Source organism: Rhododendron vialii, chromosome 4a (assembly GCF_030253575.1).
Source record: "Rhododendron vialii isolate Sample 1 chromosome 4a, ASM3025357v1".
In the NCBI taxonomy this organism is placed as follows: domain Eukaryota; kingdom Viridiplantae; phylum Streptophyta; class Magnoliopsida; order Ericales; family Ericaceae; genus Rhododendron; species Rhododendron vialii.
In genome coordinates, this window is record NC_080560.1 from 35948372 (window position 1) to 35974800 (window position 26429).

Sequence of the window (26429 nt, forward strand, 5' to 3'; positions counted from 1 at the left end):
GTTAAGACAAATTAATTTAAATTAAAGTTCTTAGGCTCGATTCTCTTGAACTTAACTTAAATCTGAAAATTGTCCTTATTTGAATTTTTTTTTTTGCATTTGTTAGTTTTGCGCCAAACTTTTATGGGTTATTGATTCGTTTTGACGAGAAGAATCGGAAAAGTAATTTGTTTTACTTTTACCCAAGTATTTTGCTAAAAAGTGATTATTTCTCAAATAATTGGGTAAAAGTAAAAAAAAAAATTATTTCTTCAATTCTTCTCGTCGAGATGAATCAATAATACAAACCTAACAAATGCGAAAAAAATTGAAATAAGGACAAAGTTTCCAAATATAAGTTAAGTTCAAGAGAACAAAGCCTTAAATATAAAGTCAAATTTAAATGTAAAAAATATATTTTAGTTGAAAATATTATTTGAGTTAACCAAATTAAAATTAAATAAGTAAATAAATAAATGAATTAAATAAATAAGATAATAGGATTAAGGAATTAAAAAACAAATTAGTTAAAGGGAGGGGAGTTGGGGGCATTTTGGTCTTCTTGGGGGTAGGGGGGCAGCTCTTATTTTTTTTCCGAGAACAAGAGTATTTTTTTCCGATAAACAAGATCATCCCATATATATCCAAACATGAACAAGTACAACCAAATAAAACAAATAAATCATTGGAAATGATAATGCCAAAATTATTTTTGTTGATGCCAATCCTCTGGTGCACAAAAAGCTTATACCATGTGCAATGTACAAAACTTTTATGCATTGGGGTTTTGGCACCAACAAAAACAATTTTGACATTATCACTATCCTAAACGAAATACCAAGAACTAAAAAAAAGAAAAAGAAAAAAGGAACAACCCTCCACTGTGGTGATGATTGGAGGATCGCTACTGGATCATGTTCCTACCGTAGTATCACTATTGGATCTACATCTTGATGCCCTTTACCATTGCCGCTGGAGAGCTCAGGATCAATGTCGTCCATTCGATTCAAGAGCCAGATTCGAGGATTTTCGTAGTCCAAATATAATGGGGAGAGTGGGAGATTTATTCTCCCTAAAGAGAGAGTCTCGACCATCTTCCAACTATAAGAAATTTATCAGTGCCAGATGGGTACCACGTCACCCAGCTGATGTTTTAGGTTGGTTGGGACACATGTTTTAGGTCAGTCAACGAAGTTGCTATCACGTTTGTATTTAATTTTTTTAATGCTATTTTAGTCTTATATGTTGACTCTTGAGTTTACCTTTTTTTTATAACTCAGATGGCTGGATTATATTAGTTTATGCACTTTTCAATGAATTATGGGGGACCAATTTTATCGTTCACTAGTTAGGACACCAATTCAAAATTGGAGTAAAGTTCTGTATGGATTGAATCGAAAAGAACTAATAACAGCAGAATAATGTTGAACTTGAGATCTTAGGAGAAGCAAACCATTCGCCACCCAGCCCACCGTTGCGACTAAAAACTTAGTTCATTTAAAATATTTTGCCAGTCAACTTTCCGCATTGCTTGGTTTTTTTAGTATGCGCTTTCATTAAATGAAAATTGGAATTTGGATAAAGGTTTGTTGAATCGAAGTTGTTTTTATATTTTGGCAAGGTTGAGTTTAATGATCCCAAAGTTTAAATTTTCTCAATGATTCAGAAAGACCTTCCATTTTTTTTTTTCCCACTATATTATGTTTTTATTATTCTGAAAATTAAAGAAGTGTGAACTCATGATATGCCGGTTCCAATAACATTACTAATTAAATATGCTTCAAAATTTGATTTCTTAACCGTAATGGCCGAATCCTTTTGATTTCCCCCGATAAAATAGTTGTTTGAAACCAAAATATCCTTTGACCAGAAGTTGTGATGTTTATTCATAAAAGTTTTGCGATCGACCTTCTCAAATAGTATGGAGTTTGATACCACCATTTGGCGATATCTAGGGAAAAAAATAAAAAAGAACTCGAAAGTATTACTTTTACATCTTTTTTACGGAGTAATTATTTAACCTCCACCCGCAACAATTCTAGAGAGCATCATGGGTCAAAGGTTAGATGATTATCCAGAAAAGGTTTGTGATCGACCTTCGCAAATTGTATGGAGTTTGATACTACCATTAGGCGATATCTAGGAAAAAATATATAAATATCAAAACATCGATTACATGTGATCATTTTCATTTTCCCCATTCCTTATGAATTAATAGGGTATTAATGAAAATTTTGAGCTGTCATGGAACCTAGGTTTTGAAACTCAGATTAGTATAATGATGGTAGGTTGTCAAATATAATCATAATTTATCAGTTTAGGTAAAGTGGAATAAAAGCTATTTTAGCCAATCAAAAGGAGAAAAGTATTCCTGCAGCATCATTATTCACCTTAAATGTGTAAAGCTCTGTAATAACCTTCGAAAACTACCACTTTCGATCCTATGTAAAAATGTTTTCATCCTCGCGATCGCAGTTGAAAAATTTACGTAAAAATGTGCACTAGAATATTTTATGCGTGGTGAACAAAGTTTTTAAGTTTGGTGCTATTTAGTTGTGTTGTACCTGCATGTTGAATTTCTTTTCAAGATTATTATTATGATTGAAGAGTACTTGTCCCTGCCTTGATTTTTTTGGATCCGACGACGTTGACTCTATATGGTAGTATTAAGTGCAGTCTAAAACTTGTGATATGGTTCATACATATAATCGTTTTTTAACAGCGTTTCTCCATATAGTGGTATTTTTTCGTTATCTCATTCTCTATCTCCATCATCCTCTCGTACAGAGCATTTCTCCATATGAGTTATTTTAGGAGATTTCATTCATACGAAATAAGGATACAAATATACAATCAAAGAGGGTTACCAATCCCGAAACAGAGACGATAACCAGGAGGTCTAGACTCACTAGCTTTTCCTTTTAGAGCCTCACAAACCATCATGGCGACCCCTTGATCATTAAGTCAGCATTCCGACAACCAGATCCCAAAACTAACAAACAAAATCCCAACAAAATCAGCAAGGAACCGGAGAGAAATGCTCCACGAGAGGGAGGAGGTGTCTTCACAAATGGAGCCCACATCAACCGAGATCTAGAGAAAAACTAAGAAGAGGAAAATCTCACAATCAAAACACCACCATCCAACGCTCCTACTCTGGCGAATCAAACATGCGCCAAACGAAAATCGGGAACCACATCTGCAAACCAAAATTGCAACCCGGGACCCACCACAGTGATGGAACCCCAATGGCTACGCGAAGGAGAAGGGGGAGGAGGCGGCTGGAGGCGTAGAGAAAAGACGATGGTAGAGGATGATGAAGGGAGGGAATAAATCTTCGGCCGAGATGATGGTTCATGTGCCAAATCATTAAATCCATTTTGTAGGGCCAAAATCATTCTGAAGCGCCCCTAACCTCTTCTTTTATTTTCGAAGAATTTAATGATTACATGCACCACTTCCAGCTGACTGCCAAATGTTGTGAGCAAGGATGGACTCGGCTTTCGTCCAACCCCATAGGAGGAGTTCCTTCAACCCATAACACATGTTGGCACTTGATTGGCCCAAGTCCCTTCCTTCCTTAAAATCCCTCGGAAAGCTACCTAGCAGAATTTAACCCATATTCCACAGTTAATTCCAAATTATTCTAACGTGAAGTTCTATTTATCTCCTATTTTTTAGGAAACCTCCTTCATATTTGGAAAAAATAAAGTTTACAATCCCATTTTTCTATCTTCCTTATCTTCACAACAAAACTAAAGAATAACAATCGAGAAACATTTTTTCAAAAAATAATAATAATAATGGGAAAAACCTATTGATATCTAATCATAACATTACTCTCACAAGAATCAATCAAATAGCATAACCTTGTTCTTTGATGAATAATAAGCCCCTTATTGCTGCTGCAAAATGAGTTACCAATATCACTTTCCCTTTTACGCCGATGAGAATATTTTTCAATTACAGCATGAAATTGTTGGAATTCGAAAGGCCAATGGAGTTCACATGTTGGATTCGTGTTTTTTTATGGAGCTTTTTATATTTTTCTTCATTCTATTTTCAGGAAATTTTATTGCGTTTTTTCAAGAAAATCAGCAAGAATCAATAAGGTAGAGATATACGTACTTAAGTCGTGATTTTCGTGGAGTTACAACACTTGCAGCAGAAGACAAACACACACACACACACACACACACACACACATATATATATATATATATATATATATATATATATATATATAGTTTACAATCTCATAATTGTCTTACAAATTTATTGAAAGATCTCCGAGAAATGAAGAAACAATGTTCCCACAGTGACATGGGTGGTGGTGGAAGCACAAACCTAGCTACAAGGGCAAACTCCACAGTGACTTGGGTGGATATCATTAGGTTTTTGAGTTTTTCCCATTCTCTTTTTTTTTTTTTTTTTTTTTTTTAACGGAGTTTTCTCCATTGTTATTCTTTAGTTTTGTTGAGAAGATATGGAAGATAGAAAAATGGGATTGTAAACTATAATTTCATATCATAATCATAATATGAAGGAATTTTCCTAAAAGATAGAACTTCACGTTATATCGATTACGAGTTTTTTTTCTCTTTGATTACCAGAACAATTAGGAATTAAATGTGGAATAGAGGTTCCATTCCGTTAGGTAGCTTTCCGCGGGATTTTAATTAAGGAGGGGAGAGGCTTGAGCCAATCAAGTGTCAACATGTGTAACGGGTTGAAAGAATAAACTCTTTCTATTGGGGTTGGAGGAAAGCCGTGTCCAGCACAACAAGGATATATTGCGCCAGAATCTATACATTAGATCTCCAAATGACAAATTAAAAAAATACTCCTTCAATAAAGGAAACAACAAATCTAAAGTCTCAAAAAATGGCAATTCAAAAAAAAAAAAAAAAAACCCCTTCAAATATTTGTTCAGCAATATTCCGGGAGTATCAACAATCAAGTCACCCAACCATTTACGTAGGGGCAAATTAAGCGGCAAAAGAAATATCATTAAATTTTGTTAAGTGATTGGAAGACAATATCTAACCTACATTGCGCGGTTGCAATCTTTAATTTGCAGGCTGTACCACATGGTACTGTGCGAGGAGCCGAGAATCCAATACTTGGCTCTGAAATATGAGGTTCCTAAGTTAAACAGTGAAAGTTTGCCCTAATCAGAACGTACAGGGAGGTAAAATAATACTTCCCCTTCAAAGAAAAGGTAAAATAATATTGCTCTGGACTTTGGTGTTTGGTCCCTCTTAAAGTTTCAGATTCAAAAACTTTCAAGTGCTATTAATTTTATGCAATTAGTCCCGATTTTAACCGAACCCTCTACTAGTGGATGATGAGTTGGATCTAGAAATTAGTCGAGGTACGAATAAACTGGTCTTGTCACACTATATTTTGGTATTTTCATATTTTTGTTAGTCTTTTCTAAATTTTTTTGTTAAATTCACATTTTAATTTTCAGATAAAAAAGTTCACTAAAGACAAAAAAAAAAAAAAAATACAGTTGGCATATTTTGACTACAATGTCATCTTATATACTTACAACTTTGGTTCACATTTTTATACGTTTCTAATTCCTCTCGTCGAGATTAACAATTAAAATTCCAAACAAAAAGGCCATACAAAAATTACAAAAAATAAATTTTTGTAAAAAAAACACCAAAAAAAAACACGCACGTATTGAAAATTGGGGAGACTGACCTGATTGGTACTGTTCATTTTCTACATTCAATGGTCAGGACGTATTTTTAAATTCACAAGCGAATTCGAACCATTGATTATAGTCTCGATCTGAATTGTCTCGTATAATATTGGATTGGACAGTATCGCATCCTTCAAATCGTTTGCGCGGAAAGGGGACACCAAAATTGCCATGAAACGATGTCAATCCGCCGCACTCAGCACAATGGTGGGACGGTGATGAGAAAGATTCAAAAGTACAATCGAATTTTGCCAAGAAAATGGTTTCCAATTTGGTTTGTGTTTAACTTTTCCACTTCGACGGAAAGTTCAAAAGCGAGAGGTATTGATTGACCTCGGATCGGATACTGATGATAGGCTGGAAACTCCACCATTAGTACTAATAATAATTACGTACCTTCTTTAATTGGCACTCTACCGGATAAGAATTAAAATCATCAGTACGCCACTCGTGGTCGTCCTTGTCGCTTTCCCAGCCAAAGTCAGCATGTGTGTGTGCGTAAAAGTGTTTTTAAAAAATATCTCAAGCAAATGATAACTAAGAGCACGAACACAAAGCGAAGTAATTGAGAGATGGAGCGAATTAAGTTTTTTTATGATTATAGTTTTATATTCACCTTTAGTGAGTTTTTAAAAAAATTCTAGTACTAATCTGATTTATCTAAAAGAAAAGAATCAGAAATATCAAAAAAATTCACTCAAATTTGAAATTGCAAAAAAAAAAAAAAAACAAATTCAGCAAAAAAAAAAAAATTACTTCGTTTTGTCCTCAACAAACAATTTTTTATAAGTTAGAGTATTTAGTATTACTTACAGAGATTTTTCTCAACTGAGACCACTCACATTAAGACAAAATTTTGAACTGAAATTTTAAAAAGCAAAGAAAAAAAAGAGGAAAAAAATAAAAAGCCCAGCACGTTTGAGTAAATTTCATTTTGTTTCTTTGAGTAAATTTCATTTCATTTTGTACATATATACATATATATACACGAAAAATAGGGTGTTTAGATCAAGCACCATACACACATCAGATGTCGTTGATTTCCGCGTTGGACCCCTTGGTGTTTTTTTTTTAGAAATTTTTGGACGACTCGGATCGGCTGTCCTGTGATACAATTTCCCTACACACGGCGTCGGTACTCATAGTAGTACTCATATCAAAAATATCCACTCAAATTTGAAAGTACAAAAAAAAAAAAAAAAAATTTTACTTCGTTTTGTCCTCAACAAACAATTTTTTTATAAGTTAGTATTTAGTGTTACTTACAGAGATTTTTCTCAATTGAGACCACTCACATTAAGACAATTTTGTACTGAAATCTTAAAAAGCAAAGAAAAAAACGTTTGAGTAAATTTCATTTTGTTTCTCTTCGATAAATCGCAGATGCTGAGGTCATTCATTTGACAAAAAGTTACTAGAAGTAGTCATCAGTTGTTCGGGGCATACCGCTTTGGACTTGAGCTTCTTCCACCACCGGCCTTTCATTTTTTGATTATATATTGTTGTTGTTTGTTTCCCTTGTAAACTGTTTTCATCTATTAATGCATTTTTATCGTGGTTCCAAAAAAATGAAAAGGTAAAGTACTATTCCAGTCTATTGATCCAGCCCACCATTAGAGACCACCATTACTGATCATCGAGAAATACGGAGTAGTACTTTTGGCTGACGAAAAAAACAAAGGGCAAGTTTGAAGCCACTTTTTTTTCTCCAAAAGTTTAGAAATTTCATTGATAATCAAGAGAGTATATCAAAAGACATATTCTTACTTAGACAAGGAAAGAATAGCCAATCAGGCGGATAAGCTTCGACGAGGAAAGACCTACACTCCAAACTCCTTACGAAGTCCACTGAGGTACAATATTATCTCACACAAAACTCACATCACCAACACAAAGAAACAAAAACACACTACACCCAAAAGGGTTAGGAAGACCCTTGAAGGGGAGAAACATTTGCAAGCGGAACATCACAACAGAAAACTAAAAAGAAAAAAAAGAAAGAAAACAACCAGCGGTGCTGGATCAGACAACTCAATCTTCTCTTCTCCAAATCAACTCTAGATCGGACCCTATTCTCCAACTTATTGACTCCGAACCCTGCAACCTGACCCCTAGTCGGTGGAACATTTATGGCGCCACTTTGTGCATAAGATTTTTTAAAATTGTAAGTTTTGCATTATTTATTTTAAGAACTTCGCGCAAGTTGTAAACATGATTGGTTTTGTCAGTGTAATTGGCAATTTCCGGATATCGCCAAATTATTGGAGCAATGGTTGAAGAATTGGAGAATTGGATAAATGCCACAAGTCAACACACCGTGCCAAAGTTTGAGATCCGATCAAGAGAGGTATAACCACAGGTTGCTTATACTATTTGTTATATTGGGTTTTTCTATGCATCTTAGATGTAATTGTTTTAAATCCTTGTTGATTTTTGCGTGAGTTAGCCTTCTCCATTTTTGCCTTTGAATTTCATTGAATGGGAATTTTTCTAAGTATATTGGAGGCTTGGTTTAGTTCCCTTGGTGAGAAAAACTTGAATTTTTCGCAAGGCAAGGGAGGCTTCATCTCGTATCAGAACCAAGGATACCTCTGGCGCTACTAGGGCACTTCCCAGCGTATCGCTAGTGCGTTGCTTCCTTTTGAATTTCTTTATTTATCTCTTAAACGGCGCTAGCTTGATCGGTAGCGTGTGTCTTGGAGGCTTTAGGTAATGCGTGGTATCCCTTCGCTAGCACTTACTTGTCACTCTCCTATTGGCCCCTAGTAGAGCTTCATACTTGACACCATGTATACCTATTTTTCTCTCATTGAAGGCACGCTTTTGCATCAGCCCAATTTTATAGAGAAAACCATTCCCTCTTATATTCATTTTGATTTAAACTTTGTACACATTTGATTATTTTATTTGTCAATCTAGAGTTATTCTCTAATACTCTATGAATACACTTTGGATTGATTCGTCTTACCAAAAATCTTCATCATCATCGTATCTTGCACTGTTGCCTTTGTTTCTACATGAGCCGGATGGTTCCATTTCCGATTTGATTCGGAGATCAAGATGTTGGAGCTTGTGGAGTCCATTGCATCAAAGGAGTGAGAGGTACATGTGGAGTACTTAGGTGTTGGAAGGGATTGTGGGTAATTTCGAACTTGGTTATCTCAATTAATGAAAAATGATAGGATTATACTGTAATTTTATGCTTAGTGTGTTTAGACTCTAAGTAGTTTCCAGATTTGCTATTTATTGGAATACTTGGTTGACTGATTAACATGGAGCTTTGATTAATTGCATATCATTGATCTTATTGGAATTAATTTGTATTGTCTTGTACTAAATATTTAATTGGTCGTCCTATTCACCTCCTCTAGAACTCGTTAGTGCTTTAGATTAGTTCAAATTTAATTTTCCATAAGCTTGAATATGATCCTCTGAAATGTTTTGTTTCGAGTCGTTCATTTTCAAATATAGAATCCATAGAAATTCTGTTGAGGTACTATTGCAATTAAGAGCTTTTTCGTTCATCATGTTTTTTTACAGGTATAAGCTGCTCCCTACAAATATATTGATTTGGCTTTAATAAAACTTCCCTACAAATTCTGTGATCTAAGGCTGGACAACAAAGAGCCATTTTTGCAAACTAAGCTGTGCAAAAGTATTTTTAATAGTTCAAGTATATTTTAAAAAGCTGGATTACATTGACGGCAGAGATGGATGATCGCAATGCATCTACAGAGGCTTTTTTTTTTTACTATTCAACGGCAGAGAAACCGTGTCCTATACGAATTTATAGGATGATCGCAATGCATCTACAGAGGCTTTTTTTTTTTTACTATTCAACGGCAGAGAAACCGTGTCCTATACGAATTTATATTAGGAATTTTAGGATTTGAGTTTGATGATTTGAGCGATCGTTGTCTAAGAGAAGCTTCTTCACAAGCTATATCACTGAAAATGAAGTATAGGTTAGGGTTGAAATAGCTAGCGTGTGGACAAACTCCATGGACCAGCTATTTTATATCATGTACAGTGCATCTCAATGGGAGCCTAAGTTAATTGGTTGCATATCAACTTCCACTTTTTTATTATTACCAAACAAAGATTCTCTCGTCTACTAACTAATTTAAGCTAAATATTGCAATTAGGCAGCAAAAATAAAATATGAAGCTTGTTTTTCAATTGAAAACTTAAGTGTAAATAAGTATTTATTTCATGAATTAAAGGTGATGTAATATAAGAGAATGACTTGTCTCGTATACGGGCCGGCTAAAGGGAAAGGCAGGAGAAGCAAGGGCTTTGGGCCCCAAACAAAAGTTTAAAATGAGGGCCCCAAAAATCCTGGCTAAGACTCATATATATATATATGGCCCCAAAAAAAATTTGCACTATTACACAAAATAGGCCCAACGGTGGAATTAGCGCATTTTCAGCAAAAAGTGCTAGAAGACTAATTTTCAAATGATAGATTTTGAGGTATTAAAATTGCATTTTTTTTGGGATAATTATATGCTTATATTTTGTAATGGTTTTATTTTTATTTTTAAGACTCTTTGTAGACCAAACTTTTGTATAGAAAATATTGAGAGGCCTCATTTAAGAGGTTCGCTTTCGGCCTCCAAAACTTATAAGCCGGCCCCTACATCGGAAAATAATAAGTACTTAAAACATCGATGTTTTTACAAATAATCCAATCCACATTCTGTTTTCTCGTCTCAGAAGTTTCTTGGTTTTTCATAGAGTCAAACTTTTCCGATCTGTGCGTGTGGGGAGGTGCATGTAGAACCGTTGAAGATTCTTCTTCTAAAAATCGACCGGAGGGGACCAAACTGTAAGAAATAAATATCATCCAATTACTCATGAAGATTTTCCAAGCAATATTCTTTGGTAACCGGAAAAAACCAAAATATTTTATTCAGGGACCCGCCTATCTCCCTGTCTTATGCCCCTTTTGCCAGGAAAATAGCCAACAAGCTCACCAGTCACCATTAATCACATCGTATCTTTTACTGGTACCCACTTGACCTTAGTATTTCGAAAATTGTCACTATATTTTTCTCAAATTACAAAACAAGCTTTAATTACTCCATTATTATTTGACAAACTTATAAGAAATATCATTCTGGGTAGTCTTCCATTTCATTCCAAGTAAACTAAGAAACACAAAGAGAGAAGCATTTTGGGGCACGGATTGGTGTGCATAGGAGGAATTAAAATCTCACTACAACTAAATAGCTTCAATTAGTTACAACCTTTATATAATGTAATTTGGACTTTAAATTCCTAGTCTATTGTAAGGAAATTGTTTTATTATATATGCAATTTAAAATTGATCTTGGCCACGATGTAGTTTTGCTAAACATATAGTATGATAGTATTACATATTGCGTACAGATGTTTAGACAGAAGTCGCCTTTAGTCTCAACATAGTTCTATCCCCACACGTAATCGGATCACCGTAAATTAAAACAGAACCTATCTCAATCCATACACTGCATCTTTTTTATGTAGCAACTTTTTTTTTTTTTGAAGCAATAGTAATCATGCAAGGTTACAAAAATAGTTCTCAATTAATTAATTTGGTTGCCTCCGTTCTCTTGAACTTTAACTTAAACTTAACTTAAATCTGAGAATTTTGTCCTTATTTGAAATTTTTTCTCATTTGTTAGTTTTGCGCCAAATTTTTTTGAATTATTGATTTGTCTCGACATTTTTTGCTCTAAAAGTGATTATTTCTCAAAATACTTGGATAAAAGTATAAAAAAAATTTACTTTTTTGATTTCTCTCGTTGAGACAAATTAATATCCTACAAAAATTTGATGCAAAGTTAACAAATGCAAAAAAAATTCAAATAAAAACAAAATTTTCAGATTTAAGTTAACTTTAAGTTAAAGTTAAAAAAAGGAAAAAATAATAGGAGTACTAAATAGTGTTAAACGCGTAGTATCGATTTTGAGTTCGTAAAACGACAGAGTTTGATGCAGATTTCTCTAACTCTTACCGAATCTAGCCATTCATTATTTTCTTTCCTGGACCACCAAGTGGGGAAAGGCTTGGAAAATGCAGGCACCTGTTGTTTTCAAAAGGACGAGATAACCGAGAGCAAAAGGCCACCTACATATTGTCTCGTACTACGACAAGACTTTGGAAAAAGGGGGAATTGCATTTCAGTGGTAAGAGGGGTAAAAAACTCCCCATTCATGGATCACTTTTTCGGAATTACCCAGTTATGAGAAGAAAAACAATAATTCCCAAGACATGGTGTTGAAGACAAAAATGCCTCTCCCTCATGTCCTGAATCAGAGGTAACTTAGGTTCATAGACGGGGCAGCTTCTGGGGCAACTTAGGTTCATAAGCGGGCAACTTAGGTTCATAAACGAGACAACTTCTGGGGCAACTTAGGTTTAAAAATGGGGCAACTTAGGTTCATAAACGAGGCAACTTAGGTTCATAAACGAGACAACTTCTGGGGCAACTTAGGTTCATAAACGGGACAACTTAGGTTCATAAACAAGACAACTTCTGGAGTGACTTAGGTTCATAAACGGGGCAACTTAGATTCATACACAGGACAACTTAGATTCATACACGAGACAACTTAGATTCATACACGGAATAACTTAAGTTCATACACGGAACAACTTAGTGGGCAACTTAGGTTCATACATGGGATATTTTTTCAAACACCTCACAGGGAAACCCAACTTGCCCAAGCTTGGTACTCACCGACAACAACCAACGTAGTCCACAAATAAACATTTAGATTTTTTATATTATCGAAAACCCACTTCACCGAAGTCAAGTCTTTCGAGGCCTTCTTTTTGTCCTACCAGGGCTGGAGACCATATCGACTGGGCGGTGGGGATGGTGAGCAGGAGCGGGACGGAGACGACGAAGGAGAGAGAGAGGCGGAAGGAGATAGGGGTTGTTGTGGAGCGGCGACGAGGGCGGTGGCTGATTGTGGCGATGGAGGCTTGGAAGCTGCGATGATGGAGGTAGATTCTGTGGATTTGGACAACTGATTTTTGCCCCAATTTTTTCTCGAGCTTATTGGCTGCGTAATGGGGAAGGGAAACACGGAGAAACTGATTTTTAGGGTTTCAAATGGGACGCGGGGGCTCTGTTGTGCCTCATGGCACGGTAACCACCCACACCAAAAAAGGTATCGTTTTTGGAGGAAAAAAAATTTTAGGGTTCCTATTTTGCAATCTTATGGAGCAGAAACGTGATTATAAAAGCCTTAGAGATAAAATTTAATTATGTCGCTTTAGAATAATATGATCAGAATAATAAGATCTTCACACTGGTTCAAATGGATTGAAAATTGGAGCAGATAATTTTTTAAACTATATTTTTAATATATAAACAGTCTAAAAAAATTAAGTACTCTAATTTTTAATCCGTTTGAACAAGTGCGAATATCTTATTATTTTGAATATATTATTCTAAAAAGATACAATTAACTTTTGTATTTAAGACTCTAATAATCATGTTTCTACTTCACATAATTCTAAATAAATAATAGATACTTAATTATGAGAGTTCTAGAGACAAAAGTTAATTATGATCCTTTAGAAGAATATGTTCAGAATAATAAGATATTTGCACATGTTCAAACGGATTAAAAATTAGAGCACTTAATTTTTTTAGACTGTTTATATATTAAAAATACAGTTTAAAAAATTATCTGCTCCAATTTTCAATCCATTTGAACCATGTAAAGATCTTATTGTTCTGATCATATTATTCTAAAGAGACATAATTAAATTTTATCTATAAGGCTCTTATAATCACGTTTCTGCTCCATAGGATTGCAAATAAGAAGTCTAAAATATTTTTTCCTCAAAAAACGGTACCCTTTTTTTTGGTGCGGGTCCCTGTGCCATGAGGCATAGCAGAGCCCACGTCTTTTCAAATATGTATGGGTTATATTAGTCTTTTTACATTATCTTTCCATGTACGAGAAAATGTTTTTTTCCGATTCATATCTGGGGCAATTTCCAAAAAACCTATTCATGAGTTGAGAATTTTTTCCCCTGGTTCCACTGAACACGAATTCCCCCTAAACCAGACACATTTCTGAGATGTCAAAGGAGTACTGGCTGTAGTGCACCTCCCGTACTATACCGTGTAATGCGGCGGTGTAAATCGGCCGTTTCGGTCGTCCATTTCAGCAATTGACGGATAGAATTTTAAATTGAGCAATGGGCAGTTCAAATGAATTGGGGGATGGTGTTGTTTAGTGGTGCGTGCAGCATCGTGCTGCGTACCTCCAAGCCGTCTGATCGTGCATCCAATGGCTCGGATCTCATCTCAGCAATGAACGGCTCTCGATCGTTGGTTGCCGAGATGAGATCCGAGCCGTTGGATGGACGATCCGACGGCTCAGATGCACCTCACTGCACAGCTTCAACTTGAAGTCCGGTTCAAATTTGGCTGCGCTCAGATTAAATTCAAATTGTCTGTGCCGAAAAGGATGGCCCGATCAGCCGCACTACACCGTGTAGTGCGGAAGGAATTGGGAGATGGTGTTGTGCAGTGGTATACGCAACACCGTGCTGAGCACCTCCGAGCCGTCAGATCGTGCATCCGACCGCTCAGATCTCATCTTGGCAATGAACGACTCTCAATCGTTGGTTGCCAAAATAAAATGCGAGCTGTCGTATGCATAATTCGATGACTCAAAAGTGTATAACATGATACTAACACCTTACTGCACAATATTAATCCGAATTCCTTGCGGAGGTGTACAACACGGTACTAACACCCTCACACAACATTATCCAAAACTTAACTTCAACGGCCAACCACTCCAATGATGTGACCTGCCCTTGAACATCTGCTCGGAGACTTTAGTATGTGTGGACATAAATAGATACGGTTTTGGAGCAGTGAATCTTGCTGGATGGTGGTTTAGTGGACTCGACCTAATACATGCATATGGATAAGGTCTTGTGAAGCCAGTTTATAAACCATATATTAGCGGTGGCAAAACCAGAAATTTTATATAGATGTGTACATTTTGAGTGTAAATCCGGCCTTGAGATTTCAGGGTGACAAGACCTTAAATTTGGGCTCTCGACAATAATTGAAAATTATAAAATCACTCCAAATAGTAATGTTATTTTTGAATTAAGATCATGCAAAGGAGCTTATCAAAAAAAGACAAGAAAAATAAACTTGATAAGAGTACAAAATAAATAAATATGACATGCTATGATTACACTAATAACAGATTTTCAAAAATCCATGCTAGTTCTTTTAGAATTGAATTAGTCCTATAATATGTTTAATGATGCTCAAAATTTAATGTATTTAAGGAATTTTTAAAATAAAATTTATAAGCTACAGGAAGAGAGAAAAATTAAAATAATGTCAAAACATATTATGGAGACTTGTGAGCATTAAACAAAACAAAGAAGCAGTCAGCAGGTTTCAAACCTATAACCGTACCAGTTCCTTGCACTACTACCAAACCATTGAACCATAAACCAGTTTGTTACATGTCGACAAATATATTATTTATCACTTCGCCAGGTGGGTCACGTGACCCTCCTGGTCCTACATTGGATCCGCCCCTATTGATAAGAGATCTAGTTATTTATATAAAATGTCCTTAGAAGCTTTATTGAATTTATCGTAACTCTCTTCAGTTATCGCTAATGTTGAGTAGGATATTCTCATAAAAAGTGAAGAGAAGGAAACAAATAGTTTTACAAGAAAATTAAAATTCATTCTTCTTTGCAAGACAATTTTGGAGGAAAATATTTTTTGTAAAAAAACGAAGGTAAAATAATAGGTCCCCAAACTTTCTTTGCCACTAAAGACACAAAAAAAAATTCAAAAATTAAGTTTTCTATTATTTTCCGATCGTTTCATACAATTGAACGAGACCTATATGGGAAAGTCAGACGATGAGCCCAAGAGAATATAAGATAGGTATAGATTAGAGCAACTTCCACGATGATTACTTACTACTTCACAAACAAGTTTATGAGATAGCTAGAGGATCTCTTCATCTATCGTCAATTGATTTTTATTTGGATTCTTTAATGCCACTTTGTTGTTTACCATAATAACTCTTCTTTCATGCTTCGTCTTCTTGTTTCTATAACTATTCAAGAAGACACTTAAAATTGGAAAGGATAAACAAACCTACCCGGTGGACTGCCGAGCTAGAAGTCCTATGACACAAGAGCGAGATCATCTAGAAAGCATACCCTTGATACACTTTATAATTTAACATCTATGGATCGGAAAGCGACTTTAAGTTGATTTGTGGACACTTCTATCTTGATTGATTCCTTACGATTTCCGATCTACGCATGTAGGAGTGTTTTTTTTTTTTTTTGAAAATGAAAATGGCATGTAGGAGTGTTGATTCCTTTAAAAATTGACTTGATGGGACCAAACTCTAAGAAATATCCAGACAGGGACGTTCATATCTTTTACTCGGTACGCTGTTTCTCTTTGGTTAGTTAATTACACATTTTTTCGATTACCAAAAGCTTTTAAACACCTTTGTTTTCTTAACAAAACATTAATTAACGAATTTTGTTTGTTCAAGATAGTGCGTCTCCTACTAATGAGGATGGAACGAGTTTGCACTTTTTTCACGTCTCATGTTCGAAAACTCCCAAGTTCTATCCATTTTTATGGGGCTAGTTTCACATAGAGTTTTATCCCGACTATAATTGGGGCTCCTGATAGTAGACAATAGAATTTTTCCCAAGAGAGTATTTGAGGTATACATAAGGGACCCGGGGGTGCTTTAGTACACCTCCCGCACTACACGTGTAGTGCGGTCAATTTATCTGTCCATCTCGGCAATGGACGGCTCAGATTTTCATCCAAACAATGAACGGGTAGGATTTGTAGAAGTTCGGATTATATCAAACCATTCATTGTCAAGATCGATGGCCATGTGCGCCCTACAGAATGTATTGGATTTCCCAATCCATATGTAAGCTAATCTGGACGTATATACACCTGAGATGTCAAAACATGTGATTAATAGTGATCAAGATTTGAGATTTATAGATTTTCTCCTTTGAAGATCTCAAGTTTGAAATCTTCTAACAGCAAGTCCACCCATTGCCATTTAGCATGCCAAAGCCATGATTGGGTTTTTTTCTACTTACATTTGTTGATTCAAAAAAATCGCAATGTTTCGGCAACCAAAGATGACTATTGTGTCATTTCCCCAATCATTTGAGTCATTTGATTTGGGAATCGGGGATTCTGTAGTGTAGGGGTGCACTGCATGACTATAGGGTAGTATCTCAACCGCTCAAAAGTGTTTTAAATAGCTTCCATTATTAGTCGAGATGCATATGTAAGGTTGTTCGGTCAACATCCTAAATTTCTAGGTAATACCACCCTTGTAATCATCTCTTGGGGCTTGAGTTGCATATGATTGTCGCGGAAGGGTTGGGTGACAACCTCGTTAGGGTGTTTTCCTCCCTTTGTGTTGCCGTTTTTCTCACTCTTGCCCTTGAATCATTAATCTTCGTATCCGTTACAAGTGATTAGTAAAAAAAAAGATTATTTGCTGTTTAAAAAAAAATCCTAAACTATATAAAAATGAAAAGCAAAAGGTAAGGAAGGAAGAAAGAAAAAAATCGTTGTTGAATTAGTGTGCAAATGCTTTTGTCCCTTTGTTTTCAACATGTTTCTTGTATTCTATTCTTTTTCCCGATCGTTTTCGTGTCTTGATGTTGAAATTGTTGAAAACCAAACAAGATGTCATCAGAAGTCAGAAGTCAGAGCCCGAAGGCGTGCATCGCCCCTTGGTCTTAGAATACAGCGTGCGGGCGTTTTCCTAACCTTGTAGATTTCTTTTGCTAACTAGACAAATACGAAGGACACAAAGGTCCACAACATATAAGAAAAGAAAGCAAAATACAAAAGGGAAAAAACGAAAAAGAAAGAAAAAAAAAAAAAACCTTAATTCTGGTGTCGGAATCCACAAATCTACACGTCTCGGTGGGTGGAAGAATCTTGACATGTGTTAAGTTGTAGCCCGGCCCCGTCGCAGTCGAAGCCGCAGTGACGCCTTCAGTACCGTTGTTGTTGTAGACTTGTAGTAGGAATATTTTATTAGAGTTGTGGGGACCCCTATGGGTTGAAGAATGCTTTGCTCCTCTTATTTTATGCTGAATTGCTGATTAATTTATATATGTGATCGTGTCATGAATTAGGATGTCCAGTAGCACAAAAGTTGAAAAGGTGTTTGTTTTCGAATTTTTTTCTTCTTTATGTTTCAATAGCAGTTCATTAAACGGGGGTTTTCATTGACATTTTCACAAAGAAAACACACAAAAAGAAAAAAAAAAAGAAAAGAAAAGAAAAGAAGAGAAAAAGAGAACCTATGCTTGACAAACAAGAGATTTTTACCTCTTAAAAACAGAAAAGTGAATGGATGTGATTGGAGTCTGCAGTCTGGAGGTCAGAAGTCATAAATTCGGTTTGGTTTCTCCTTCAAGATCATATTTCAACGAAGTAATCACTTTGTTTTTAGGATTACAGTTTTATGTGAATTCAAGTCTATCAACAGAGGAAGGAATTTTTCGGTGCCGAGTGGGTATATCCCACGTGGTACTCACTTGGGACATTCAAGCAGTCCAATACACTTCTGGACGGCTCGGATTGAAACTCTCTCTCTCCTTTTACCCCAACACTTTATCTCTCTAAATTTGAGCCGTTCAAAAACACAATAGACGATTTGAATGCGCTGAACGGGCACCACGTGACACCCACCCGGCACTGAAAAATTCTCCCTATCAACAATTGTAGATTTGCAGTCAACCATACAAAAATAACTATGAATTGAATTGAGCGGTTCTGTTACATCAAGTGTATGATTAGGAGAGTGAGGATTGAGGAACAATTATGCACCAAAGGATATAGTAACAATGCAAAGAAATTGGTCATTCGTTATTGTTCGGCATAGGACTCCGTTAACCGAAATCGAACAGAAAGCCGACTAAGTACTTCAAAAGCTGAATATACCGGTACAAATCGAACAATCGATATACATTCATCGGTTCAGTTTAGTTTTGGTGGTCCGTTAGGTTGGGCGATTTTATTTTACATCGCTAAATTTAAGAGGGGTCCGGCATACTAAAACATGAATGTAGCAGCACATAAGACCAGCTCTAAAAGTACTCTCTTAGACAGCACATGCATCAAAAAGTAAAGTTGCTACAATGGGATATTGCAGCACAATAGCCCATTACTATTACATTCTGGAACATACTAGCATAGTGATAGCTTTGAGTCACTCAGTGCTTTCATCTTAAAATGAGTGATCAAATGCATGAAAACATAGAGAAATATCATAGTGCTACTGAAACTTATGAGCAATGAAGCTCGATCAATTAAACTGGAACTGTCCTACTGTCATAACCAGGAGCTGCTCCTCCTTCTTCCTCGTTCTCTTGAGACATTTCCTCCAAGGATTTGCCATTCGATTCCGGCACCAAGAAAGTGCATAGCATGCCCAGAAAACAGATTCCACCGAGGATGATGAGCGCATTCCTCACACCGATACCCGGCGGGTACCCTTTATCCGTTTGAGCCGGATCTCGGCTCTGACTCAAGTATAAGAACCCGAACGCCCCAATAATCGCCCCGGCCTTGCCCGATGCTGCCGATATGCCGTGACATGTGGACCTCAGCCTCGCAGGGAAAATCTCCGCTGGGACAACGAAGGTTGTCGCGTTGGGACCGAAATTGGCGAAGAAGAAAGTGAGGGAGTACATTATCACAAATCCAATTCGGTTGTCCGGGTGAGTCCAGTGCTTGTAAGGGATAGCCAAGGCGAACATGAAGACGGTCATGAAGAAGAATCCCATCAATTGAATTGCGAAACGGCCTATTTTATCGATAAGCGCCACGGTGAACCAGTACCCGGGCACGGTGCTGCAGAGGGCAATGAGAGTCTGAGCCCTAGCAATTCTGAAAACCTCTTCTAACGCGTTCATTGTTTTAGCACTGGGGATCCACCCGATCGCGCTGAAAATGTCTTTTTGGAAAAGATTCTGGCTGTAGAAAGCAATGTCTAGCAAGAACCATGTGGAGGTTGTTCCAAGCAAGTGAAGCCCGTGGCGACGGAGAAATTCCTTTGAAAACAAACCAAAAGAATTGCTCTGGTCCTGAGAAATCTTTTCCACTTTTTCTTGTTCTGCTTGTATCTCAACTTCTAACACTTTGGACATGTCCGCAGCGGCCTGTTTGGCATTCTTCGCCACCAAGGCCGTGTAACGAGCGGTTTCAGGCATCTTCATACGCCAGTAATAAGTCATGGCAGCTGGGACGGCGCCAAACATAAGGATTATTCGCCAGACGTAGTCGGCTGCGGGGACAGTGGATCCAAGAGGACTAACTTCGTATGCAGGGGCAGGAAACTTGGACTTGAAGGCCAAAGAAACAATAATCGCAACCACTCCACCAGTCAGGATACCGAAACCCTGCATAGCGAAAACCGCGGCAATGAAGGCGCCGCGGGTTTTCTTGTTTGCGTATTCGGACATAATGGTGGCGGAAAGAGGGTAGTCGCCACCTATGCCAAAGCCTAGCCAGAAGCGGAAGAAACAAAGCGTGGCCATCACGCTTTCCGGGCTCTTTCCGAAGGAAAGACCGGAAGCAACCGAGGCAAGGACCATGAGCATCAGGGTCATGCCATAGACTCTTTTCCGACCCATCTTGTCTCCGAGCCACCCGAAGAAGAGTTGTCCGGCTAGGGTACCGCAAAAGGCGACACCGTTCACAGCAGCCGAGATGTTGGGAGGCAGAGTCCCCGGCTTAGCATCGCTGTCGTGGTGGTAGTATATGCGACCGAGCAGTTTCGTCACCAGAGAGATGCAAAACAGATCGTAGGCATCGGTGAAGAAACCCATTCCGGCAATTACAATTGCAGTGAAATGGTACCATTGTGTTTTGGCAACATCAAGTGCATTAAGCACTTCCAACTGTTCCTTGGCCATAGCTGCCTTGGTTTAGATGTCCTGAAAACAAAAAAGCAGAGCAATTAAGGATAGATATTTCTTGCTTATATTGGGGGTTGGCAGTTTGCACTTCACAATTCGAAATTGTGACCTTAGTCACATAATTTTTCAAAATTTCTTGCGCTTTCGCTCTTAATCCTCGTGCAACGCTGTCATTCTCAATCATCGCTCTTGCTGATTGAGATGTGATTCGGAGACTCTTTTACGCTCGCGCTCGCGCACATGTACGCTCATTACGTGACTTAGATTAGTGACAATGAAAGTAACATAAGAGAATGGATTATTGTAAGAGAAAAACAAATAAAAAGAGGGCTAGTTTTCAACAACTCTTAGACCCCTCATGCATGCCTATGTCTATTTTCAAAAAAAGATGGTGACATTTAGGACTATGATTGTATTGAATATGACAGCAAAACGAATAGTGTGAAAGCATTAATGAGCATATCATATCAAGGTCAACAAAAATAGACTTTTTTTTTTATTACTATAAAGAGATTAAAATATTCTCTCAATCTCGCTCTCTCTTTTTTGAAATATTATAATTTAAAGCATTTATTGAAGTGCACCAAAAAAACTCACCATTTATAATTTGAGATAAATAGCAAAGTACAATTTTGATGTTTGAAATATCTCATGACGATGCTATAAAAAGTGTTTTATTTTTTTATCTGAAAAAGTAACAAAACTTTGAGAAAATTAAGACCAATGAAATGGAACAAGAGTTGTGTTACAGCTGTTGGTTGAAATTATGGAGAGATTCATGGAGATTCTCCTTGATTAAGAGACAACCGCATTTTCTAAAAAATGGGACCCTTGGTAACCCAGCATTTTGGCCCCGTTCTGTTAATGTTTTTATTTTTTATGAGACAGATCATTCTTCCACAATCTTTAATTCAAAAAATATGTGCTTATTTGAAAAATACGGCCCCATTATGTTAATATATTTTTTTTTAAATACTTATTTTAGTTAGTGAAACACATCCTAAGATTATTAACTAAGTTTTGGATCAATCTCCTTTTTGATTTTTTTGACTTCCTCTACCAATTAGTTAGTAAAACAGATCAAACAAGAGCATGTGAACGTAATACCACTGTAGGAAATTTAGCGCGAAGAAAGCTAAAAAACAAAAAAGCTAGTAAAAAAGTTGAAAGAGACCATACAGATGTCAAACAACATGAGATTGTAAAGATCTGGATGATATGAAGATACGTGATCCACAGTTCCACACTTTTTTTTTTTTTTTTTTTACGCACGCCCTTTTTGTCTTCTTAATACGTAAATTTACAATATTGTTCTTCGAGATGGGAAAGAAATATTGAAATAAAAGGTTTATATTGTAAATTAGCGTATAAAAGGAAAAGAAAAAGAGAAAAAAAGAAAGAAAGAAGGCAAGAGTGTGAAAATCGCTATCTCAATATTATGAGAATTGCCGGAAAAGGGGAAAATATTTCTCAAACATCACAACTGCTTTTCGGTTAAAAAAAAAGAAAAAGAAATGCGAAAATCAATAATATTTCTTAAGGTTTGTTGAACCACGCGAAACTTACAAAAAGTAAAATAGTACTGTTTTCGTGAAAGAAAGAAAAACAATCTACGTGCTTGAAAATGATTGCCAATCGGAGATTATTTTCTTCAGTAAAACAACACAAATTCTTTCTGTGTTTTTTTTTTTCCGAAAATGATTGGTCAACGAAATACTACACGTCTGGAAATCCAACAAAATACCCACTGGGATTAATTGAACAACCGTGCTACTTGCACATACATTTTTGTAGGGCTCATGTTGGGCTTCCACAAAATGATCCGAACCGTTCATATTTTTTCAAATATTTTTTGCAGGCTTTCTGTAAAAAATAAGCTTCAACGGATATCGGTAAAAGCTTTCTTAGAATTCGTAGGGCAAAACAAAATGATTCGTCCTAAGATTTCTGAGAAAGCCTTTACCGATATTCGTTAGAGCTGATTTTTTACAGAAATCCTCCAAAAAATATTTTAAAGAAGATAAACGGTTCGAATCATTTTATGTAACCCTGATATGGATTCCACAAAAATGTTTGTACAAAATATGTGCAAAAACATATGTGTGAGAATCGTTACTTTTAATTGAAAGACAGGACGCGCCTAATACTTCCAGTTTGATCCACACACAAAGGTCGGAACTTTCATTTTGGCCCATTCTATACAGAACTACACATCGGCAGGATCTTTTATGCTGAAAATCTCAGACCTCGTTCGTTTAAGGATTTTGTATTTTAATCATTATTCTATTTTTCTCCGATTATTACTTTCATCTTTTTTTATATTTCTTTTTCATTAATATTTCTATTTTCAAACATTACTTTATTTCTCTCTAAACTTATTATCTACAAATTCAAATCCAAAATCCCAAAACAAACGCTATCCCAGCGTCTCTGTGCCGAGGAGTTTTCCGGCTGTTAGATTTAAGACATAAAAAAAAAAAATCACATAAACCGACGGTCGGAAAATCTCTCGGCAGTGTACAGAGGCAGAGGATTTTTTGGACAAATGAGGTCGGGCCCGTAATGTAGATAACAAAATCAGCTTAAATTCAGAATATACACTGAATTGTTGACACGAATTAAAAGAACCAGTCAAGATCTTCAATTTTGCGTCAATAAACTTAAAAAATGATGCCGGGACGTACTCTGTTCTTTGTCCGAACGTTGCACATTTTTTCATAGTGCGCTTTCTTTGTGGGACGAGTGGAGTAATTTCTTTTACGTCAAAAGCTTGAAAAAAAACAAAAAAAAAAACAGGGGAAAATGATACCACTTGTAGAGAAAAAACAGGAAATTCAAGCGATATCCTACCTCAGCAGTGTTGATTCAGGAACCGCCGCGTCGTTTTCGCAGGGCGTTGAAAGATAGTTGCAACCCAGAGAATGTATGAGAGAGAGGAATTATGGGGCAGAGGAAACAGGGGAGGGGAGGATAGCTAGCGTGGTGTTAGAGAGAGAGAGAGAGAGAGAGAGAGAGAAGAGGCGGGGAGGAGTGAACGGTGTGGTGTGGAGAGGGGTCCGTATTTAACTCCATCGGAGCCTCTTACGTTCGGAATTTTGTTTACAGGATTACCCTCTTAACCTCTTTCCTATCCTCACAGTACTGCCTCTTCGATTTCGCCACGTAAGCATCTGATTCCTCGGAGTTTTTTCACAATACGTGGCAGGATCCTGACGGTTTAATCAAAACATGTTGCAATTTTGGGAGAAGTTTTTGAGTGCCGAGCTGGTACCACGTGTGTGGTACACGTGGTATCCTGTCAGCGATTCCAGCTGTCTAAACATGTTTTGGACGATTCAGATTTTTTAGAAAGAAAAAGAGGAGAGAGAAAGTGGTCGGGTGAGAGAAGAGAGAAAATAAATATGAACTCTCCAAAACACATTTAAACAGATAGAATTACCGACGAATACCGTCATGTGGTACACGCTCTACGCCCAAAAATAAGTCAACTGTAATATTACAACAAGCACGTTCACACCCTAACAAGGTATGGACTACTTTTTATATTTGTTTTTTGTGTGCTTTTGTTTTATTTGATTTTTCACAGATTTGCATTAATTATGTGATTATAATAATAATGCCACATACGTATGAACATTGACCCTTCAGTCTCAGTTGTCAACCGCGGAAAAAATAGAAAAACAATTAAGAGATGGAAGAAGAGGAAGAGTTATCGTCTTCTTGTGCTTCAAAAGATTGTAGACTTTTTTAAAAAAAAAATGTTTGTACTTTCAATTTCATTGGGGGTAGTGATTTTTCCCTTTTCTATAACCAAACTCATTTTGTATTGTCATTTTGCAAGCTAATCTACAGGATTAGCCTTTCACTTGTCAATTACGGAGTATGTTCATACTCTACTGTGTTTGGTTTGATATTTGAAAAATAGTATGGGTAATAAGTGAAGAGAGAGATAGAGAGAGAGAAATGTTAAAAATAGGAGAAATTTTTTGAAAAATACTTTTTGAAAAAGGAAGAGAACAAGAAAATGACAACTTTATAAATTCACATTGTACGAAGGCAAAAAAAGAGCCCGAATTTGTTAAAAAAACATAAGGGAGAAAGAAAGTCGATTACCGTTCATTAGGGGTAGGTAGATATTGGAGTTGGAATGACAATAAAATGCTTTTAATGTAACTCATCATCTAGTGTCCCAGCGCATCCTTTAGCATTTTCCTTTTGATATGACTACATGCAAAAGTGAGACGAGGGGTCCCATATTGAGTTAATGTACAGGGCCGGTCCCGAGGTAAGTCCCACAAGTCCAAGCACTTGGGCTTGGACAACCCCGGGTTGGGGGGCGACCAAAAATAAAATAAAATTTAAGATAGATGATAAGTACGAAAAAAGTTTTCCAAGAATGCACTAATCGTCTGCCTGTTTCGGTGGTCATTGCAATTGGGAAAACTCCAGCTCGGTAGAGTTCGACTCCCAGCCACACCCAATTCTCTTTTCTTTGTTTTCCTTTCAACCCACAATTTTTGTTCTACCTTTTTTTGTTTCCCTCCTAATCCATAACATTACAAAAATCAAATTACTTTGTTGGAAATTTCCAGACTTAACAAAATGTTTTAGTAATAATTAAAAAAATGTTATAGTTAAAATAACACACACCCCCCCTTATTTTTTTTAATCTTCGAACTACCATTTCGCAAGAGAGATTAAAGCACTATAACCGGGGTTTACGTTTTGATATTGTTTTTTTTTTTTTTTGATCTTATTCAAGCTAAAAAAAATGTAAATTTTGGTTTTTTTTTTTTTGTACTTGTATGTTTCTATTTTATTTTAGATGGCTTAATAGTAAGTGGGTAACAAAACATGAGGTTGGGCTAGGGCAACCTAAATGCCGGGACCGGCACTGGTAATGCACTGCGTGACGTTGTGCGCTGCAATGGACTTTATCAAGATCTCATTATTGTATGTTGAATTGTGCGCACAATTTGTAGGTTTTGTTGAACACTAGCTTTGTACCAATATAAAGTTACTCGAACATGGATTACCACGTTATCGTGTACATTTTTTTCCCCCCCAATTTTTTTGTGAAATTATATTGATCATTCGTTTTTTATAAACAAATATTGTGGTCTGATCAAGAGGTCAATAATATCCGATCAATTTATTTTTTCTTGAAATCTGCTTAGTGAACATCTACAAACCGAACGCTATGGATCCCAGGGATGAAATCTCGGCGAAGCACGCGTTGGTGCAAAGCACATTACAGGAACTCCTTCTCCAGAAATATTATGATATTCGTTCAAAACTTTTACAAAAATTCACCTAAAAAAAACATGACAAGAACGTTCACGTCCTGAGAAAACCAAAAAGCACGGAAGAAACGGAATCAAAACTCCACAGAGAAAAGAGACATCTTCCTCCAAATCATCAATACCATCAACGATACCATCAAGCTCCCTATCCGAAATCTCACCATCCTCCATTTCCATTTCCATCTCTATATATCTTTTGATATTCTCTCTCTCCCCGCCATAATATTTGATTGACTCGATACATAACATGTTGGTTCAGTTGCGTAGGATATTGTTTGTTGATTTAGGTTAATAGAACTACGAATTTGATCCAACCGGTTTGGTACGATATTATCTAAATAACCGATCAAACTGATGAAATGTAAAAATTTTAAAAAGAGAAAGAAATAGGAAAGAAAAATCCGTTTACGTACATCTCTATTAGGAAAGAAGACCCAAGATCCAC

The 26429-nt window shown here is 36.5% G+C and overlaps 1 protein-coding gene across 1 annotated transcript; it reads right to left on the reverse strand.

The window, feature by feature from the left end:
• Positions 1 to 18844: 18844 nt before the first annotated feature.
• On the reverse strand, positions 18845 to 23765 carry LOC131322203 (low affinity inorganic phosphate transporter 1-like). The gene is made up of 2 exons (XM_058353440.1): positions 23532 to 23765; positions 18845 to 20699 (listed from the first exon to the last, which is right to left on the reverse strand). The coding sequence occupies exon 2, from the start codon at positions 20676 to 20678 to the stop codon at positions 19071 to 19073; it is 1608 nt and encodes a 535-aa protein (XP_058209423.1). The 5' UTR covers positions 20679 to 20699; positions 23532 to 23765; the 3' UTR covers positions 18845 to 19070.
• Positions 23766 to 26429: the final 2664 nt, after the last annotated feature.